Genomic DNA, 17172 nt, shown 5'->3' on the forward strand with positions numbered 1-17172 from the left:
CCATTCTTGTCAATACCATTAAATTGCAAATATTTATAAAAAAAAATCAATCTGACAGAGTCTAAAATTGAAATATCAATATATATATATCAATAATTGCATCAATATTGCGAAATTCCCTACCTTTGGACAATAACATAGAAATTTTACAGTTAGATTGGAAATGAAAAGAGAAAAAAATATTGAAAAAAGTATGGTCAGAAAGAATATCAGACTATAGCTATGAATATGGCTGGATCACAACATCGACGATGCTTTGATTAATGTATAAGCAATATTCCGATTTTATATGTTAACCACAAGTATAATGATTAAACCCTTTCATTCAAAAATATTCTATTTCCATATACAAACTAAAACCATGAAATGTCTTATTATTTTCAGGGACAATGATCTGAGTGAGGTTAGAAAGATTAGAAATGACTTGTGTGATATGATAGGCATACTGAAACCTGTTGTTGTGGTAAAGTATAACTAACCCTTTTTTTTTTAAATATCTATTAATTGATAGCAGATTCTGTAAATTTTAAAAGATAATAAAGCATGAGACACACTACATTTTGCCTAATAAAATTGTTATAGCATTTTATTCCCTGATGTTACACAGTTGTTGATGGTATAATTTTTCTTTTCTTGTCCATCTCTCACTTTGTTGTCAGGAGAGGGTGTTGATTTTAGGTTGGATCTTCAATTTGGAAAATTTCTGTGCCTCAAAACCACAGACTTGTTTGTTTGTAAAAAAAACTTAATAGGGAGGAAGGGGGCATATTTTTGAGGGGATTTGTAAAAATGTCCAATATTTATTCTTGTTAATAGAAAAGGGTCTTAATATTTTGATTTTTCTCTTTAAGATGAGTTTTTTTTTCTCTTACTCATTAAAACCTTAAGTGACTCCAATAATCTGGAATATATCTTGGGGTTATTTTTTGAGGAGTTACTTGTAAATATATATATTCCTATAAATTGCCTGTTGGAAATATTATGTTGGACAAAAGAGAAAACAACAGTCAGATACTAATTTAAATCTAAATGTATTTAGACAAAACTTTGCTAAGAGGTCACTGTAACAGTCTCCTTGTATGTTTGTGGTGGGACTGTCATGGGATATGTCAGCATGGTCAGTAAAGGTTCTTTCGTTTGCTTAGAAATGTCCTAAATTGTTTTGCTTTATATTCATATTAGCATATTAGTTTTGAGTTATAACTTGTAAGATTTTTTTAAAGATCTGCATGGTAGATGATATTTGGATTTTTATTAATTTACCCAGTGAGTGTGGATTCTCCTAGTTGATTACAGTTGTTCAATTCTATTAAAAGTTATTGCTTTGAAAAACAAGATTTTATAAAAAAAAAAAAAAAAAAAAACAATCATGACATCATCTGTATTTGGTCTACGTCAGAACAGTTTTTTTTTACTGAGATCTTTTACTATTAGTGTGGTTTCACAGATGAACTTGAAATAAATGATTTGGTCAACACAATTTCCTATTGTAGAATAAGTCAAAACCAGGAAATAATTCATCCACTAAAATGCATCTTTTCCTTGATCATTAAAATTCAAGTTATTGATTTATAATGGTTTATATACATTAAAAATGATTATTGCATACGTGTGTCTTTTCACCATTTAATGTATAAAAATTATGGTTAAACAAGAGTAATTTTCCAATGTTCCAATCTTTGAGATCGATTAAGAAGAGACAAATCTATTTAACAAATAAGATCTGAGGGAATTGCATGATATCCAAAAGGAGCCAGACCAGGTGTGTTAACATGATAAACATCTCTTGCTAAGCATGCATTATCATCCATGCGAATTAACTCTCATTTAAAAGGTCCAAATCTGAAATAGGACACAATCATAAAACTTAGAGATCAGACGACTATACTGTATCTAAATTTTGAAGACAGCGGAAATATGTTGCTAGTGAGTTGAGACACCAACATACCCTATCATTCAACTATGTATCTCAGACTTTAAATTAGGTGCACTTCTAGGATGTTTAACTAGGGAAATAAGGGTCATAAGAGTAAAATACCTGTTAAAAGGATGTACCTGATCGTTTTTTCTTTTTTCCAATTTGTTATTTAGGAAAATCAATAGATAAAAGCAAAAAGGCACAAATTATAATTTCTTAATATAACTATGCTTACATTCTTGTTTATCTTTTTACAGACAAAGTCTAAATCTAGTGATACTAAAACAGAAACTCCAGACAGATGACGCTAAGAGGTATATAAATCTTGGGATCAAGTATAACATTTCTTAATAATGGACAGTTTTCAGTAAAACATTGCTGGATAATTGAAAGTGAGGGCTAACTAAGTGCAATATTGTGTTGTTGTATTGTAATTAATAAATAATAAAACCCAAGCAAACAAATGATAAACCAGTTATTGGAAAAGTACAGGGTGAAACATTTGTGAAAAGCTTATTCAAAAGAAAAATGGTATCTCAAGAAACTTATGACATCACCATGGTTAAACAATAGGTTAACTCAGAACAGCTTACAAAACACTCAATCTTGTTTATTAAGGATGTTCGCTTGTCATGTTTTGGAATTTTTGTCAGATTTTCGCAATCCTCTGGTTTTATCCATGTGAATGCCTTAAAAAATTTTGCCCATTGACCCCCATTTTTCTTTTTATAAATCTTTTACATGTATAATTATAAGCCATCTGTAAAAGTCTTATAAAATCTTTGTTATTTTTTAATAGTTTTTGAGAACTTGAACTTTTCAATGATAAGGCTATGAAAAATCATGAGAGAACATTTTCCCGCCAAAATTTCAATGGCTTATATCTCAAAAACAAGCACATTGACCTATATTTTTTTGTTGCTCTTTTGGTTCCTTTAATAATCCCATATCAATTTATACTAGTATTATGAAAAGCTTGTTATTTTGAAACTGAGTAGCGAACCTCCTTAAATGGAATTAATGTAAGAAAATTGTTTTTCAAATTCTTTGGCATTTTAACATTTTTTGGAGCATGAACCCATTGTTTAAATAAATTTTATCAACATGTGGTTGGTTGTATTCTCAGTAGATAATTGGTTGGGTTAAAAGGTCATTACCTTTATCAGCTCTCCGGATGAATCGAATGTGCTATCGGGTGTGAGAGAAATTGTCAACTTTAAAAAATCTTTTACTATGTAGAAATAGTTGGACCATTAGAAATTGTTGTACAAGTTGTTTCTATTACAAATGAATATAAATCTCATTAAATGTAATATTCTTGATTAAATGTGGTCTTTAATTTATTTTTGCTTCTATTTGATCTGGAAATGCATATTATAAAATAAAACTTTTGCGCATCAATTTCGTAAGTGTATGACGTAGAAATCAGGAATGTGGAAGCCACTCAAAGGGAATTTTCATTTTATAAAAAATGAAGATGTATTCGATAATATTTAGAGAAACAGATTCTTACATTGTTACTCGTTCATTATTGGATTTATTCAATGTGGATAGTTAAATTATCGAATTTTAAAGTCCTTCCCATTGCTTGGACTTTACAAATTGATAATTTAACTATCTCGATTGGATAAATCCAATAATTTACTGGCACCAATGTAAGAATCTATATGTATGCAAATGTAATCTTATGAACACTTTATATCTGATATTTTTCTGTGTGTTTGAAGGAAATTTAGACAAAATTCAAATAAGAACAATTATGACTACAAAATATTAGATATGATATGGTCTTAATTGTTATGCCTTTTTTTACTGTTGATTTGAAATTTACTTTTGTTCTTGAATAGAAGCTATATAAACATTAGTATTACCTGATTTTTATATGCACAATTTTGAGTTACTTCCCTGCAACTTTAACTGATATATTTATTTATTTGTCTTTTCAGGTTGCAAGCTATATATATAAGTTTTGTTTGAATCCTCAAGACTGGATTTGTCCACACAGGACAAACTTAGCAAAATGTCAATGAAATAGACTTAAATACGTGCTTATGATTATCGTAGAACTGCAAAACTGCAACATTTGGCAAACAATTAGAAACATTATGTATAATTTGTTAATGTATTTATTGATGTCTCTCTTTTTATCAAAAGAATAAAACTACTAGACCATAACATTTTATCCTTGTTATGTTACTAAAACTATGCATGAGATGATGAACATCAATTAAACAGCTGTCCTTTTGCTTTCGGTTTTTATTAGGTTAATTGATTTTGAAACATGAACTGATATATCTTATCATTTTGTTCTACTATGTTAACCAATGCTCTTGTGATCAGTCCTATTGATTTTACCAAGAGCTGTTTGAAAAATATTTTAGATGTTTGAATAAAAAGTACTTACTTTGAACTAGAGTAAATCTAATGGAAAACCACCAATAACTTAACGCTTATTTCAAAACCTGACTGATAATTTTGGCTTCTATTATTTGTAAATCTTTTCATGTAATCATTTTTGTTATTCAAAGTGTCTACCTATTCATAATAGTTTTCATTATAATAGGCAAAAACACAAAAAACAGGTAAAAATCGTCATTTAACAGCAATAACTCCAGTAAGGAGTCTTCAAATAATTACGGCTATGTTGACTTGTATGAAGATCTTGTCTTGCTAATCATTTTTGGTGTTTGAAGTTTCTCTCTGTCTATTATGATATTCAAGATAATAGGCAAAAATGTAAAATAAATTGGTAAAAGTCGTTATTTAAGGGCAATAACTCCTATAAGAAGTTTCAAAGTAAATAGACAATATATAGCAACGTTTTGAACTTTTTTGTTTGTGTCAGATTTTCATTATTTATAGCTGTATGCAAGATAATACATGCCTATTGTATTTTACCCCTATGTTCTATTGTTAGCCATAATAGCCTTGTTGTATGGCACGTTTGGTTGTTGGACACAGTTTTTTTAAACTAGATACCATAATGATGATTATAGCCAAGTTTGGTTAAATTTGGACAAGTAGTTTTTAGAGAAGATTTGTGTAAAAATTAAGACAATGCCCAATGAAGGATGCAAAGTGATGACAAAAGCTCACTTGGCCCTTGTTTAGAAAACAAATTCAGTTTATACTGTGTTCTGTTTTATCAGGTTTTTCCTTTTTACACTGGTTTCTGTCTCGATAGGTTTACAAATATAAGAAAATATGGTATGATTGCCAATGAGACATATTGTCAACCAGAGATCACAGGTTAAGGATGTAAATAACTATAGTGTACTATAGTCTTGATAAATGTAGTCACTTGATTTTGTATGCTCCACTAAAAAATTATTTGGAGAAAATAGTTGACACTTTGCCCCTATAATATTCTGATGGTCTATCAAACACAAATGTATTTTTTATGTCGACTTGAGTTTCCCTTGCTTATTTTGAAATGAAAGTCAGGGATATTATATAATTTCTACATTAAAGGGAAAATCAGCGATTTTTTACTTATCATCTAAATAGGTTCCTCATAACATAAAAAACACATTCACAAAGTTTTAAATTTATATTGCCTCAAATAACGAAGAAAATCAAGTATTTGTAACTTTTTTGGTTGACAAACGTTATTGGGTTGTGACGTTTCAACCCGATTTAGTGAATACTGGGAAATAATAAAATCAGTTGAAGTCTTAATCGCGTATCAAATTTTTCCGTAATTTAAAGCGCGCAGATGACCGTTTCTCGTAGCTAATAACCACAAAAGAAGAATGAAAGAAAATGAACACACATGTAAAGTTTTGCATTGATTAAATAAATTATGGTTCATATTTGCGATTTGATTTTATCTATTAATAAACTCTTGTGATTTATTCCGGAAATATTTATTGAAGACAAATATTTTACTGATATTGAACTAAAATATTTTTCATTTTTATTTACCTTATAATAATAATTTCATTTCAACACAAAGTCTGTGTGGATAGAATGCGTCTGTTATTTCGGAAAGGCATTGTTTATTTCTCGAATAGATGAACATTTTGTAAAACAATTCGTTTATTTTACCTGAGGGCAATTAAGCCTCAAACGTACGCTTTTACAGGTGTGTATATGTTGTCATTTTGAACCAACAGATTAACAGAAATAGCCGGAATGGCGAGTATAATACACCGAGATTAAATATACGATGACAATGAGAAAAAAAATAATTGTATGATTTCCTTAAAAATTAAATTCAAATTTTTAATTCTAGCAGAGAATAAAACTAAAAAAGGAATAATTTTCAGTTACGTTCTCTGCAATTAACATATAGATTCAAATATGAAGAATAAAGGAATAAAATTAATGCTATATTTCCCAAATTTAAAAGAGGGATACCATTGCACATGTGTTTAATTTAGTATACCAGAATTCTTAAACTTGTATTTCAATGTATACGTAATAAAATTCAAAAAGCAATCATCTGGAGATTATTTCTCGGGGGAATTATTTTTTTAAAGAGAATGCCGATTATCATTTCTTTCATAAAAGGATTAGCATTCAGTAGAAATTTAGGCTAATTAATTAGCTGTTGAACAAGTTAACTCGAGATCAAAGGAGACTAATTTTCCTCATCAAATAAACTTTTAGTCACACAATTTTTTTTATGAATAGAGCCTGTTTGATTTTATATGAGGTGTTGTAAGTGGTCCCTCAATATATCTAAATGTCTGCATGGTATACTTAGCCATACGTTGTAAATTCAACATGGTTATTCAAATATTGATAGACTTTTGTATGCATACCGAAGACTTATATCAATGTCTCGTGGTCGTATCTCTGTCAACGATAGGTTAATGCGTGCATGCTGTACTATAAGCCATACATAACTGTTCGTCTTAGGTGTGTAAGTTGTTTAACGAAATTTGAATGAAATGATATTTATATGTAAACTGAAGGATCTGAAATTTATATGATTTATGTAAAAAAAAATACCGAGTACGGGGCGGGTGGTATGACACCAAGGCAGCCAAAATTAACCGAATTATAAATCATAGCCTCCTAACTTAATTTAATCCGAAATTAAGCTTGTCAGATAAAAAAAAAGCAGCGCTTTTGCTGAAGACTAGAGTTGAAAAATAGCATTTGCTAAAAATCCAATATAGTAAAACGTATATTCCCGAGCATATAATCTGAGACTACTATACTGTGTTATAGTAGTCTCAGGTATAATGCACAAAAATAGGGTTGTTGTGTACTTTTAGACTTAGTAAGGTTGTATTTTTCTTGCAACTACATGTTAAAACAGATGTGATCCGTGCACTTCAGTGGAATTACGGCTTTAGTTGTTATAGTACGCCCAAAAACATTAATTGGGCTAATTTGGTCTCTGTCATTGGCAATAATATCCCACATCTTTTTATTCAATATAAATCGTAAAATTAATCTTGAATATTTTGTAATCAATTTATGAAGCTTGATCGAAACGTAGATCCACTTAGATACCAACTGTTCTCTTTTTTTCTATTTCACAAATGAACCGCCGAAGCAGAGATATATACAGGTAGTCACGCTTAGTTGGAATTTCACGTGCTATTCACTAGGTTCACATTATCATACACTATAACTAACAATTGTGATGACGAATTTCTTAATCTGTTCTAGAACAATCGAATTGAACTATAAATCTGTGATTATACTATGCTTATGTTCATAACTTCGAGGTTAGAGATTGATCTGAATTTAGATCAGATTTGTTCTGGGGTTTCTTTTTTCAATATACGTATTTTAAAGTGAGACTATCTATAGTTCCGTAACTTTTTATCTGTATTAAGCAATGATCGACATTTGGGTGCATTTTTGTGAAATACTAGAAATATTTATATGTTTCAAAATGTCCATAATTGTTGACAACGAGTACATACTTACATTTTCCATATTTTACTTACCATTGGAAAATATCTAAATAGAGTTTTACTTCATCTAATCTGTAGTTGGAATTATTTAGATTTTAATAAATATCATTCATTTCACCAGAACTTGTTATTCATAAACAAGTGATCGTGAAATTGCCTACACGTATGAGTTTAGAAATGTCTCGTGTATCACTGTCGGACTCAAGACAAACAAAATGTACACATGATGTATATTACACCTGATAGTTCCAAGTTACCGCCCGTGTACACTGATCTATACACAGTGGTGTATTAGGTCAGCAGTAAAGCAATGCATGAACCTGCATTACGTAATTGTTTAATAAGTGTTTTAAGCCCGACAGGAATTCGCCTGATCACCTGGTCATGTCACCTCACAATACCTCTGGCAATAATTCCGTTAGCCATGCTGATGATCAAATTACTTAGGGAAGGACCGAATTAAATAAATGTATTACATAAAAGCGTTATGAACAAAATCAGTATTGAAAACTTTTTTTTACACGGAACTCAGCTAGTTTGACTTTGATTTATGAGAGAATTTCTAAAAGTAATCTTATCTAAAAAAAAAAACCCTACATTTATTTGTTTCATAAAATTAGTAAAAAGAAAACAGATTTTAAACGACTGACTAAAGTTATTTTTAAAAATAACTTGTTCCGGAACCCGTATGAAATTAATTATAAAAATAGCTTGCCGATAGGTAGAAACTATGTCTGGTATAATTCTTTTGTTCAGGATCTTTGAAACTTTTTATGCGTTTGTCATTATCTTGTCGGGTAAAACAACCGTACGATTGACAAGAGATTTTGACACTTAATTACGACTACGTTTTCCCTGCTTGTTTGGGTACTTTGTGGTTTATAGTTATCACGTGGTTTTATTAAACGGGATGCCGGCAAAATGGCTACATGTAGAAAATTGAAATTCTCAACTTAAAATCGATGGTGATATCTTATGTAGGAGAATAAAGCTTTAATTTTTATGATTTTGTGCTTTTTTATACATTATGAACATAATATCAATTTTTCAATTTTTGCGGAGTTTCCCTTTAATGTTTCATGCGGATAACGTTGCGTTCCCGAAATACACTTCATTCGGTCTGCTTGAGACCAAAAGTTCCGATAGCTGAAAGTATGATGCATTTTAGAGACTGAACAGAATAGCTAAAACCACATTTATACGTTCAACTTTGGGAGATTTAGTAGAAATAGAAATTATATTGATGAACTGAAAATAATAACGAGATAAAATGTATCATAACACTCCTACTTAAAAGGTTTTAATTAGATTAAATAAGGACATTTTTTTACTATCAAAGTCTGCTATCAACACCAAAGTATCCAAAGACAAAAGATTATCTCTAAAATATTAAGGTTAACGAAAGATTACCGTCAAAATGCGGTTTATACCAGCTGTTTTGGTAGTTTTGCATTCCATAACTGCATATTAAAGCAGAAGTCTTTTAAAACTGAACTATGGAAGGATTTGATTCAAATTATAAGTTGATTAAGTGAAAGAGTCTCAGATTTCTTCTGCAAAAACGTCTTATGAAACTTAATCTGTCGGCCATCATGGTTACTATTTTTTAATTTGGTCTTACATGTTGTCATTAGGACTTCAAACTTCCACCATTTCGTCCAAAACAACAACAACTGCCAAAATATCCTCATTTGAGACATTGTAATTAATATTTGGATATGAGCAACAACTTTGATCAAAAAGTGGTAATACAAATATTGGTATGTTTCAAACAAGTGATTGTTTCTAATGAAAGGATGGGGATTTATGATTCTATCTGAAAATTATTTGAAGAGAATTTGCACTTCACTGGTCGAGCTGGTTTTGGTTTGGTCAAAAGTAGACAGATGTAGACATGCATTTTAATTACATCACCTTTCCATTGATTTTATTGGATATGAAAAATTTACTGTTAAACATTTTATTAAATGCCCCCAGACAATCTTGACATGTCCTTTTCACTTCATAATCTGTATTATACGTATTTCAGTGACATGTTTTCTTTATTCTTTGCTTTCTTAATTTGAATCGGTGAAAACAAGGAGCATATACCCTAGATGTACAGTGATATTTTGTCAAAGATTGAACTTTTACCTTTTAGAATCCCCAGACAAGACAGCAACTATAGACTACTACAATTTAAAAGGGTATGGCATTTTAAGCATTGGAGGCTTTAAAAGGTAAAAAGTAAACTACAGGAGGATGATTAAGAAACTTTAAAAAAAAGTTCTGGAGGAACTATGTATGGTACTTTGGAAAAGGCACATACACAGGTCATGGCGACAGAGACCGTATGATTTAACCAACCTAATAATGCCTATGCAAATATTTCTTGTTATTCCATCAAACTATTTCATTCACTTTGTGAAATTGTAACATGAGGAAAAAATATCTAAGGAAGGGAGTAGTGGTGAAACCCATTTTACCCAAAGAGTTCAACAGTAGAGGACAGGTTGATTAAATGGATTTTTAATCAAACCCAGATAGAAACTTAAATTTCGATAAAATCACTTAACAGAAGATTGTAACATTAGAGCTCTTGAGTCAAAATGTGCGGCAGAGGTGACTTTCGATTTATAGTTGATGTTTCCACAATTTTGGGTGAGCACCATAAACTGCAAAGAGACAATGGTCGTGAAGTTACAGGTTTGATTATATTCAAGTTAAAACTAAAGTGGCAAGAATTAGTGAATTTATTTCAAAGAGTTGACATTTTAAACTTCAGTTCTTATCATGTTATAAGGTACCAAATGTATTTTAACTTTGAATAAATGCCTTTTATTTACTTGCATTTGCATGCTAGTTATTAAGATTAATGTCTGGACACATTTTATAGGATTTAATATTAATGCCTAACATCATTGAGGCAATAGACTTACTGCCTAGGCGTTAACTTATTGCCTAGGATTAAAGCTTAATCTAATATTTTTAAAAGTTGGCAGGTATGTCAGGTCAGAGGATGACCAACTATGTAGTCCATACAAATGCTAGAGAAATATTTAGCTTAGCCAATTTAAAATTTCTAGTATTCCTAATAAGATTTGACATTGTTCTTTACATCCTTCTAAACTGATTTTTTAAAAATTTAAGTTGACTGAAGCTAAGATGTTTAGAGGTTATGGAGGGGATTTTATGATAATTATTGTGAATGAGTTTTAGTTTAAGCTTAGGCATGGAAACATGGATGGCAAATGCAAATAAAATGCTCCGCAGGGCGCAGCTTGATACTACCGCAGAGGTCGAACCCTGAACAGTTGGGGCAAGTATGGACACAACATTTAAGCTTGATACAGTTCTGAATTTGGATTGTGATTAAATATTTGACACAGCATAGGTTTCTGACACAGAATGAATGTGGTCTAAGAACTTAAAATTTTTAAATTGGACATTTACCTATTATGGTGCAATATCCAAAATCTAAATACATGGTTAGATTCAGCATTTAAAATAACCCCAAGAATTCAATTTTTGATAAAATCAAACAAAGTTTAATTTTGGACCCTTTTGACCTAAATGTGGACCAATTTGATAACGGGGGCCCAAAAATCAAAAATCTAAATACATGGTGAGATTCAGCATATTAAAGAACCCCATATATTCAATTTTTGTTGAAATCAAACAAAGTTTAATTTTGGACCCCGATTTGGACCAACTTGAAAACAGGGTCCATAATCAAAAATCTAAATACATGTTTAGATTCAGCATATCAAAGAACCCCCAGAATTCAATTTTTGTTAAAGTTAAACTAAGTTTTATTTTGGACCCTTTGGACCTTAATGTAGACCAATTTGAAAACGGGAGCAAATATTAAAAATCTAAATACACGGTTAGATTTGGCATATCAAAGAACCCAAATAATTCAATTTTTGATGAAATTTTTTTTTTTTTAGATTTCTTGAAACTGTTCTATATGAAAAGACAACCTCCGTTTTTAACAGATATATCATGTTCAGAAAGCATATTTGCAAAAATCCCAATTGAGAGATTGTCAATTTGTTTTAGCTACAATGAGCCTCCTGATCGTGATACATTTTTATAATTTCAAAGAATATCAATAGACATGGTTAAGTTACACTTTCTATATTGAATTGTGTTAATTGTATTCACTACCAAGACATTAACAGCAAAATTAAATAAGTCTACAAATCAACAAGCATCTCTGTTATAAGGGTAAAAAAAGCATACACCTTTTAGCAAATACCATGGCAGGGATAATACCCTTGTGCATATACCTTTGGATGATAAAATTTGAACGAAATCCATATGATGAAAGAAAAAAACCTTTTCTTCTCTCTCATGCAATACTGCATTCTATTACAAATGAAATAATCAGTGGTTAATTGTATTGTAATATTTTTGAAAGATGTTCTAACAAATATGAAATATTGAAACTCCCAAGCTAAAATGTAGATCTTAAATAGTCACTTCAGCAATATTCATCTCAATACATAACAGATGTTTAAAAAATTCCAGGGAATTAGTTTTATCCCTCTTGTTTGCTTTTAGGTGTAAATTTTCTATTTCCACCACCTTCCTCCCTATCTTTAAATTTCAAAAGTTAAAACAATCTTGATCAAAACAAATATGAATAGTTTGTTGTATTTTGATTTTAGATCTGTGGCAAAATATTTTAGATGAATACCTCGGTAGTATCGACCCTGACAATATTAACCAGGTATGTTTTCTTCTCTTATCTCATAATTTGATAACACTAAGAACATGGTGTAGATTGTCTTAAAACAACATTATATAGATACATTATATGTCATCATGTTGGAGGTCAACATCACAAATTCCTTCTTAAATCAACCAAATTCAAAGTGTAAAAAAGGTTGCTTTTTGCCTGAATGAAATAGTAGTTTTTGAAAACTAATTCAAATTTGAACATAATATAGAAATATGCATGAAATCACGATATAATAAATTTAATTAGACAAGGATTTGAATTATGTGAATTCATAATTATGTCATAATATACTCCTATTTCACTAAAATGAAGAAATAGTATGAATTTTATGCAGCATTCAACATATATTTCCGTTATGGAAACCATATGCTTTAGTAGCTTAACAAAGAAACAATAAAAGTTCTCCCAAAGAAAGATGTTTCTCTGGTGTGGACATACATTTCCAATTAGAAATAAACTAAAAAAATGATAAAAGAACTTTTACAAATATACTAATAATTTCATCACAGCTTGAATATTGGAGACTAAATTAAATTGAATGCACTGTGACTAGCAAATGAGTAAGAACTGACTTTGTTAACTTTGCAATATAAGTGTGTTTCTCTGTTTTGTAGACTGCTGCAGCTTCTGCAATCCCAGCATTCTTCACGGAATATTATAAAGATAAAAATTGTGGTGTAAATAATAAAAGACAAGGTTTGTATTTGTTTAATGTGTACTGTTTAAAGTCATATGAAACTTCAATAAAAAAAGAATGATGCATATGTGTTTATGCCCCACCTACGATAGTAGAGGGGCATTATGTTTTCTGGTCTGTGCGTCCGTTCGTCCGTTCGTCCGTCCGTTAGTTTGTCTATCTGTCCCGCTTCAGGTTAAAGTTTTTGGTTAAGGTAGTTTTTGATGAAGTTGAAGTCGGAAGGCACTTCTTCTAAAATAATGTGGGTGGTTGTTTGTTTATCAAAATATGCAATTTAGGGCCCTTTATGGTTGTTGTTTGGTGTGAGCCAAGGCTCTGTGTTGAAGGCTGTACTTTCGACCTATAATTATTTTCTTTTTATACATTGTGATTTGGGTGGAGAGTTGTCTCATTGGCACTCATTCCACATTTTTCTAATTTATATGAATAATTAATTAATATTTCTATGTATGTTGTGTCCCCCCTATATTTATGTTTAAAACAAACCATATCTGCAACAATTTACTTTCCGGGGTGGGGTGGGGGACATATTGAAGAACTCTTTCAACATGGAGGGTCTGTAGGTTAAAACGTCCAAATGTTTCCTTTTGTCCAGAATGCACTCTTTTTTCCAGTACATTGTAGTCAATATATCCTACTCTTTTGTTACCTTTGTTCTTAGACTTGGGAAAATCTTGATGTGATTCTTTGAATGGTCAGAAAAAAGTTATTGAGTTTCTTTTCATAGTCTGTAAATAGCAAATGTATGAATTTGTTTATGAACTTTTCTTGTTTTGATCTGATTTTTTTCATTGAATTTTCATCCCACTTCACTTTTTATACATACAATAACTGTTTGTTTTGTGTCACTTGATTGCTGTCTCATTGATATATAGATACTTTCCTATTGACAACATATAAGTTTGAGTTATTTCTATTTGACCGCCATGTGAAGAGCAAACAAATTGATTTTATCATTTGACTTTAATACCAAGTTTGAACATGTGATACAAGCAAGTCAGATAAAAGATCCTTTCTAGTTCATTGTAATGATATAAACAATGCTTAAAAAATCAAATTGTTTATAAAAACCGTCCGTCGTCCGTCGTCGTTAACTTTTTACATTTTGAACTTCTTCTAGTGAACCACTGTATGGAATGGAACCAAACATGGCATGCATGTCCCTTATGAGGTTCTGACCAAGTGTTGTTACTTTGAAGCCGATCCATTATCGAAGATGGCCGCCAGTGGGGGACTTAGTTTTACATAGGACCCTATGGGAAATACATACAAATGTCTTCTTTAAGAAAACCACTGAATGAAATTAAACCAAACACGGCATGAATGATCCTTATGAGGTGCTGACCAAGTGTTGTTACTTTAAAGCTGATCCATTATCCAAGATGGCCACCAGCTGGGGGACTTAGTTTAACATAGGATCCTATGGGAAATACATATAAATGTCTTCTTTTAGAGAACCCCTGAATGGAATAAAACCAAACATGGCAAGAATGTTCCATTAGAGGTGCTGACCAAGTGTTGTTACTTTGAAGCCGATCCATCATCCAGGATGGCTGCCAGCGGGGGACTTAGTTTAACATAGTACCCTATGGGAAATATATAAAAATGCCTCCTTTTAGAGAACCACTGAATGGGATGAAACCAAACAGGGCATTAATGTTCCTTATGAGGTGTTGACTAAGTGTTGTTACTTTATAGCCGATCCATCATCCAAGATGGCCGTCAGTAGGGGGACTTAGTTTAACGTAGGAACCTAAGGAAATAATACAAATGTCTTCTTTTAGAGAACCACTGAATATAATGAAACCAAACATGGCATAAATGTTCTTTATGAGGAGCTGATGAAGTGCTGCTACTTTGTTGCCGATTTACTGTTCCAGATGGCCACCAGGATTTGTTTATTAAATTACAGGGCCAATATTAAACCAACTTTGGCCTTAATCATTATTTGGGTATCTGTTATGATTTTTATCTATTTTTACATGATTTCCGAAACCAAAGTAGAGTCAGGTGAGCGACACAGGCTCTTCAGAGCCTCTAGTTTAGCTCACCTTGCCGGATTGCGTCCGTCGTCCGTCGTCGTTATCGTAATTACATTTTGAACTTCTTCTAGAGAACCACTGAATTGAATGGAACCAAACATTGCATAAATGTTCTTTATGAGGTGCTGACCAAGTGTTGTTACTTTGAAGCTGATCCATCTTCCGAGATCGGCGCCAGCGGGGGACTTAGCTTAACATAGGCCCTATGGGAAATACATACAAATGTCTTTCTTTTAGAGAACCACTGAATGAAATGAAACTAAACATGGCATTAATGTTCCTTATGAGGTGCTGATGAAGTGTTGCTACTTTGTTGTCGATTAACTATTCAAGATGGCCACCAAGATTTTTAATTAAATTATTGGGCCAATATTACAGCTCTTCTATAAAAGCATGCAAAGCAAACCTTTGATTAAAATGCTTGCTATGTTTGCTTGGATGTTTGCAAACAATAAGTATTCGGAGTTTCAGTCTGTTTTATATATAATGGGATTTGATTGGACCATTAAAATTGACATGAAATGAAGTTAATCTTTACTGTCCAATCAAATTCCAGTATATAGTAAACAGACTGAAAAAGACTACCTACCTGTTGTTTACAAACATTCAAACAAACATAGCAAGCAAGTTGATCAAAGGTTTGCTTTGCATGCTTGTATAGAAGAGCTGTAAATCAAATTTGGCCTCAATCATTATTTGGGTATCTATTTTTACATGATTTCCAAAACCAAAGTAGAGTCAGGTGAGCGACACAGGCTCTTGAGAGCTTCTAGTCTAAAGTCTAGCTGTCAATGTAACAAGTTAAATAATCATCTTAAGGTGTGTATAGTAAGCCTTTTTTTTTTACACTTAAACGTAGCTGGTAGAGGGGGTGCGTATTATACATAACTATAGACGGTTTTGGATTTTTTTTTTTAATTTAGGCTTATTTATGAAGGAGTTTCTTTTACACTGCCCTACAACATGTTGGTAGAGGGAAATAACTCTTTTCTCAAATTGATCAATAGAAAACTGTAGATGACCCACATCTCCATTTATTCATGCTACTGTTAATGTTTTATATGCTTAAAGATCCAGCAATATTTTCTGTTGCTTACTACAGCAGGCCTGTGAGAAGATAGACAGAACAAGATCACATACTGGTCTTATATTTAGTCAACTGTTATATCACAAGTAAGTTTTGTAAATACACCCAAACTTGTACAACTGTTGACCAATGTTCATGCAACTGGTTATTATAAATTTTTACCCAAAACTATTTGAATATCTGTTAAGTATTAAAAATCAATATTGCTCAGGGATGCTTCTTTACCTGATCAACCTGAAAAAATTTTTTCAACACCTGATTTATAGACCTTCTTTAGATCCTTCCATTTTACATACTGCTGATTTATTTCATGTCTGTATATATGATGAGTTTTTATTCTTGTTCTGAATATGTCGGAATTATTTGCCCCTGGACTTTCAGTATTTATACAAAAAATGATTAAAAAAAATCCGTTCAGTGGTAAACAAAAATTTTCAGAATTTAAAATATTTAACTTATTCTCAAAAGGATAAAAATACCATAAAGATATGATAATATAAAGATCAATTTATTTTGGTTGATGTCTTATAAAGGTATAACCCATATTGTCTGTTATACAAACTCTAAAATTTCCTGATTTGGTATAGGTGCTTTGACATGCATTAGGGTTAAACTCATTCATGCTTCTCAAACCAAAGTATTTTATTCTTAATTTGTAAACCTGAAATTCTAAATATACCACATAGAGAAGAATTAGAGAAGATATTTCCAAAGTGTGTATTTTATGCATTATTTTTTTATAAGTATGATGAGAAACCTGTTAATCAAAAGCCTAAAATCTTTCTAAACTGAATGTATCAGGACATGCAGTTATATACATGTAATA

At 31.2% G+C, this 17172-nt stretch overlaps 1 protein-coding gene across 5 annotated transcripts in view; it reads left to right on the plus strand.

Moving 5' to 3' along the window:
* Nucleotides 1-17172, plus strand: part of LOC127709656 (tubulin-specific chaperone D-like) — a 117671-nt gene that overhangs the window by 68398 nt on the left and 32101 nt on the right. The window contains exons 35-37 of one of the 5 annotated variants that reach the window (XM_052215270.1): nt 385-463; nt 2176-2232; nt 3865-4093. The exons of 2 other annotated variants lie outside the window; for them this stretch is intronic. In XM_052215270.1, coding sequence (XP_052071230.1) covers nt 385-463; nt 2176-2223 — 127 coding nt within the window. In that variant the 3' untranslated portion in view covers nt 2224-2232; nt 3865-4093. Of the gene's footprint in view, nt 1-384; nt 464-2175; nt 2233-3864; nt 4094-17172 lie in introns of those variants that run through there. 2 more of the 5 variants (XM_052215268.1, XM_052215265.1) reach the window with 2 other exon arrangements.

This window comes from Mytilus californianus, unplaced genomic scaffold (assembly GCF_021869535.1).
Source record: "Mytilus californianus isolate M0D057914Y unplaced genomic scaffold, xbMytCali1.0.p SCAF_7, whole genome shotgun sequence".
In the NCBI taxonomy this organism is placed as follows: domain Eukaryota; kingdom Metazoa; phylum Mollusca; class Bivalvia; order Mytilida; family Mytilidae; genus Mytilus; species Mytilus californianus.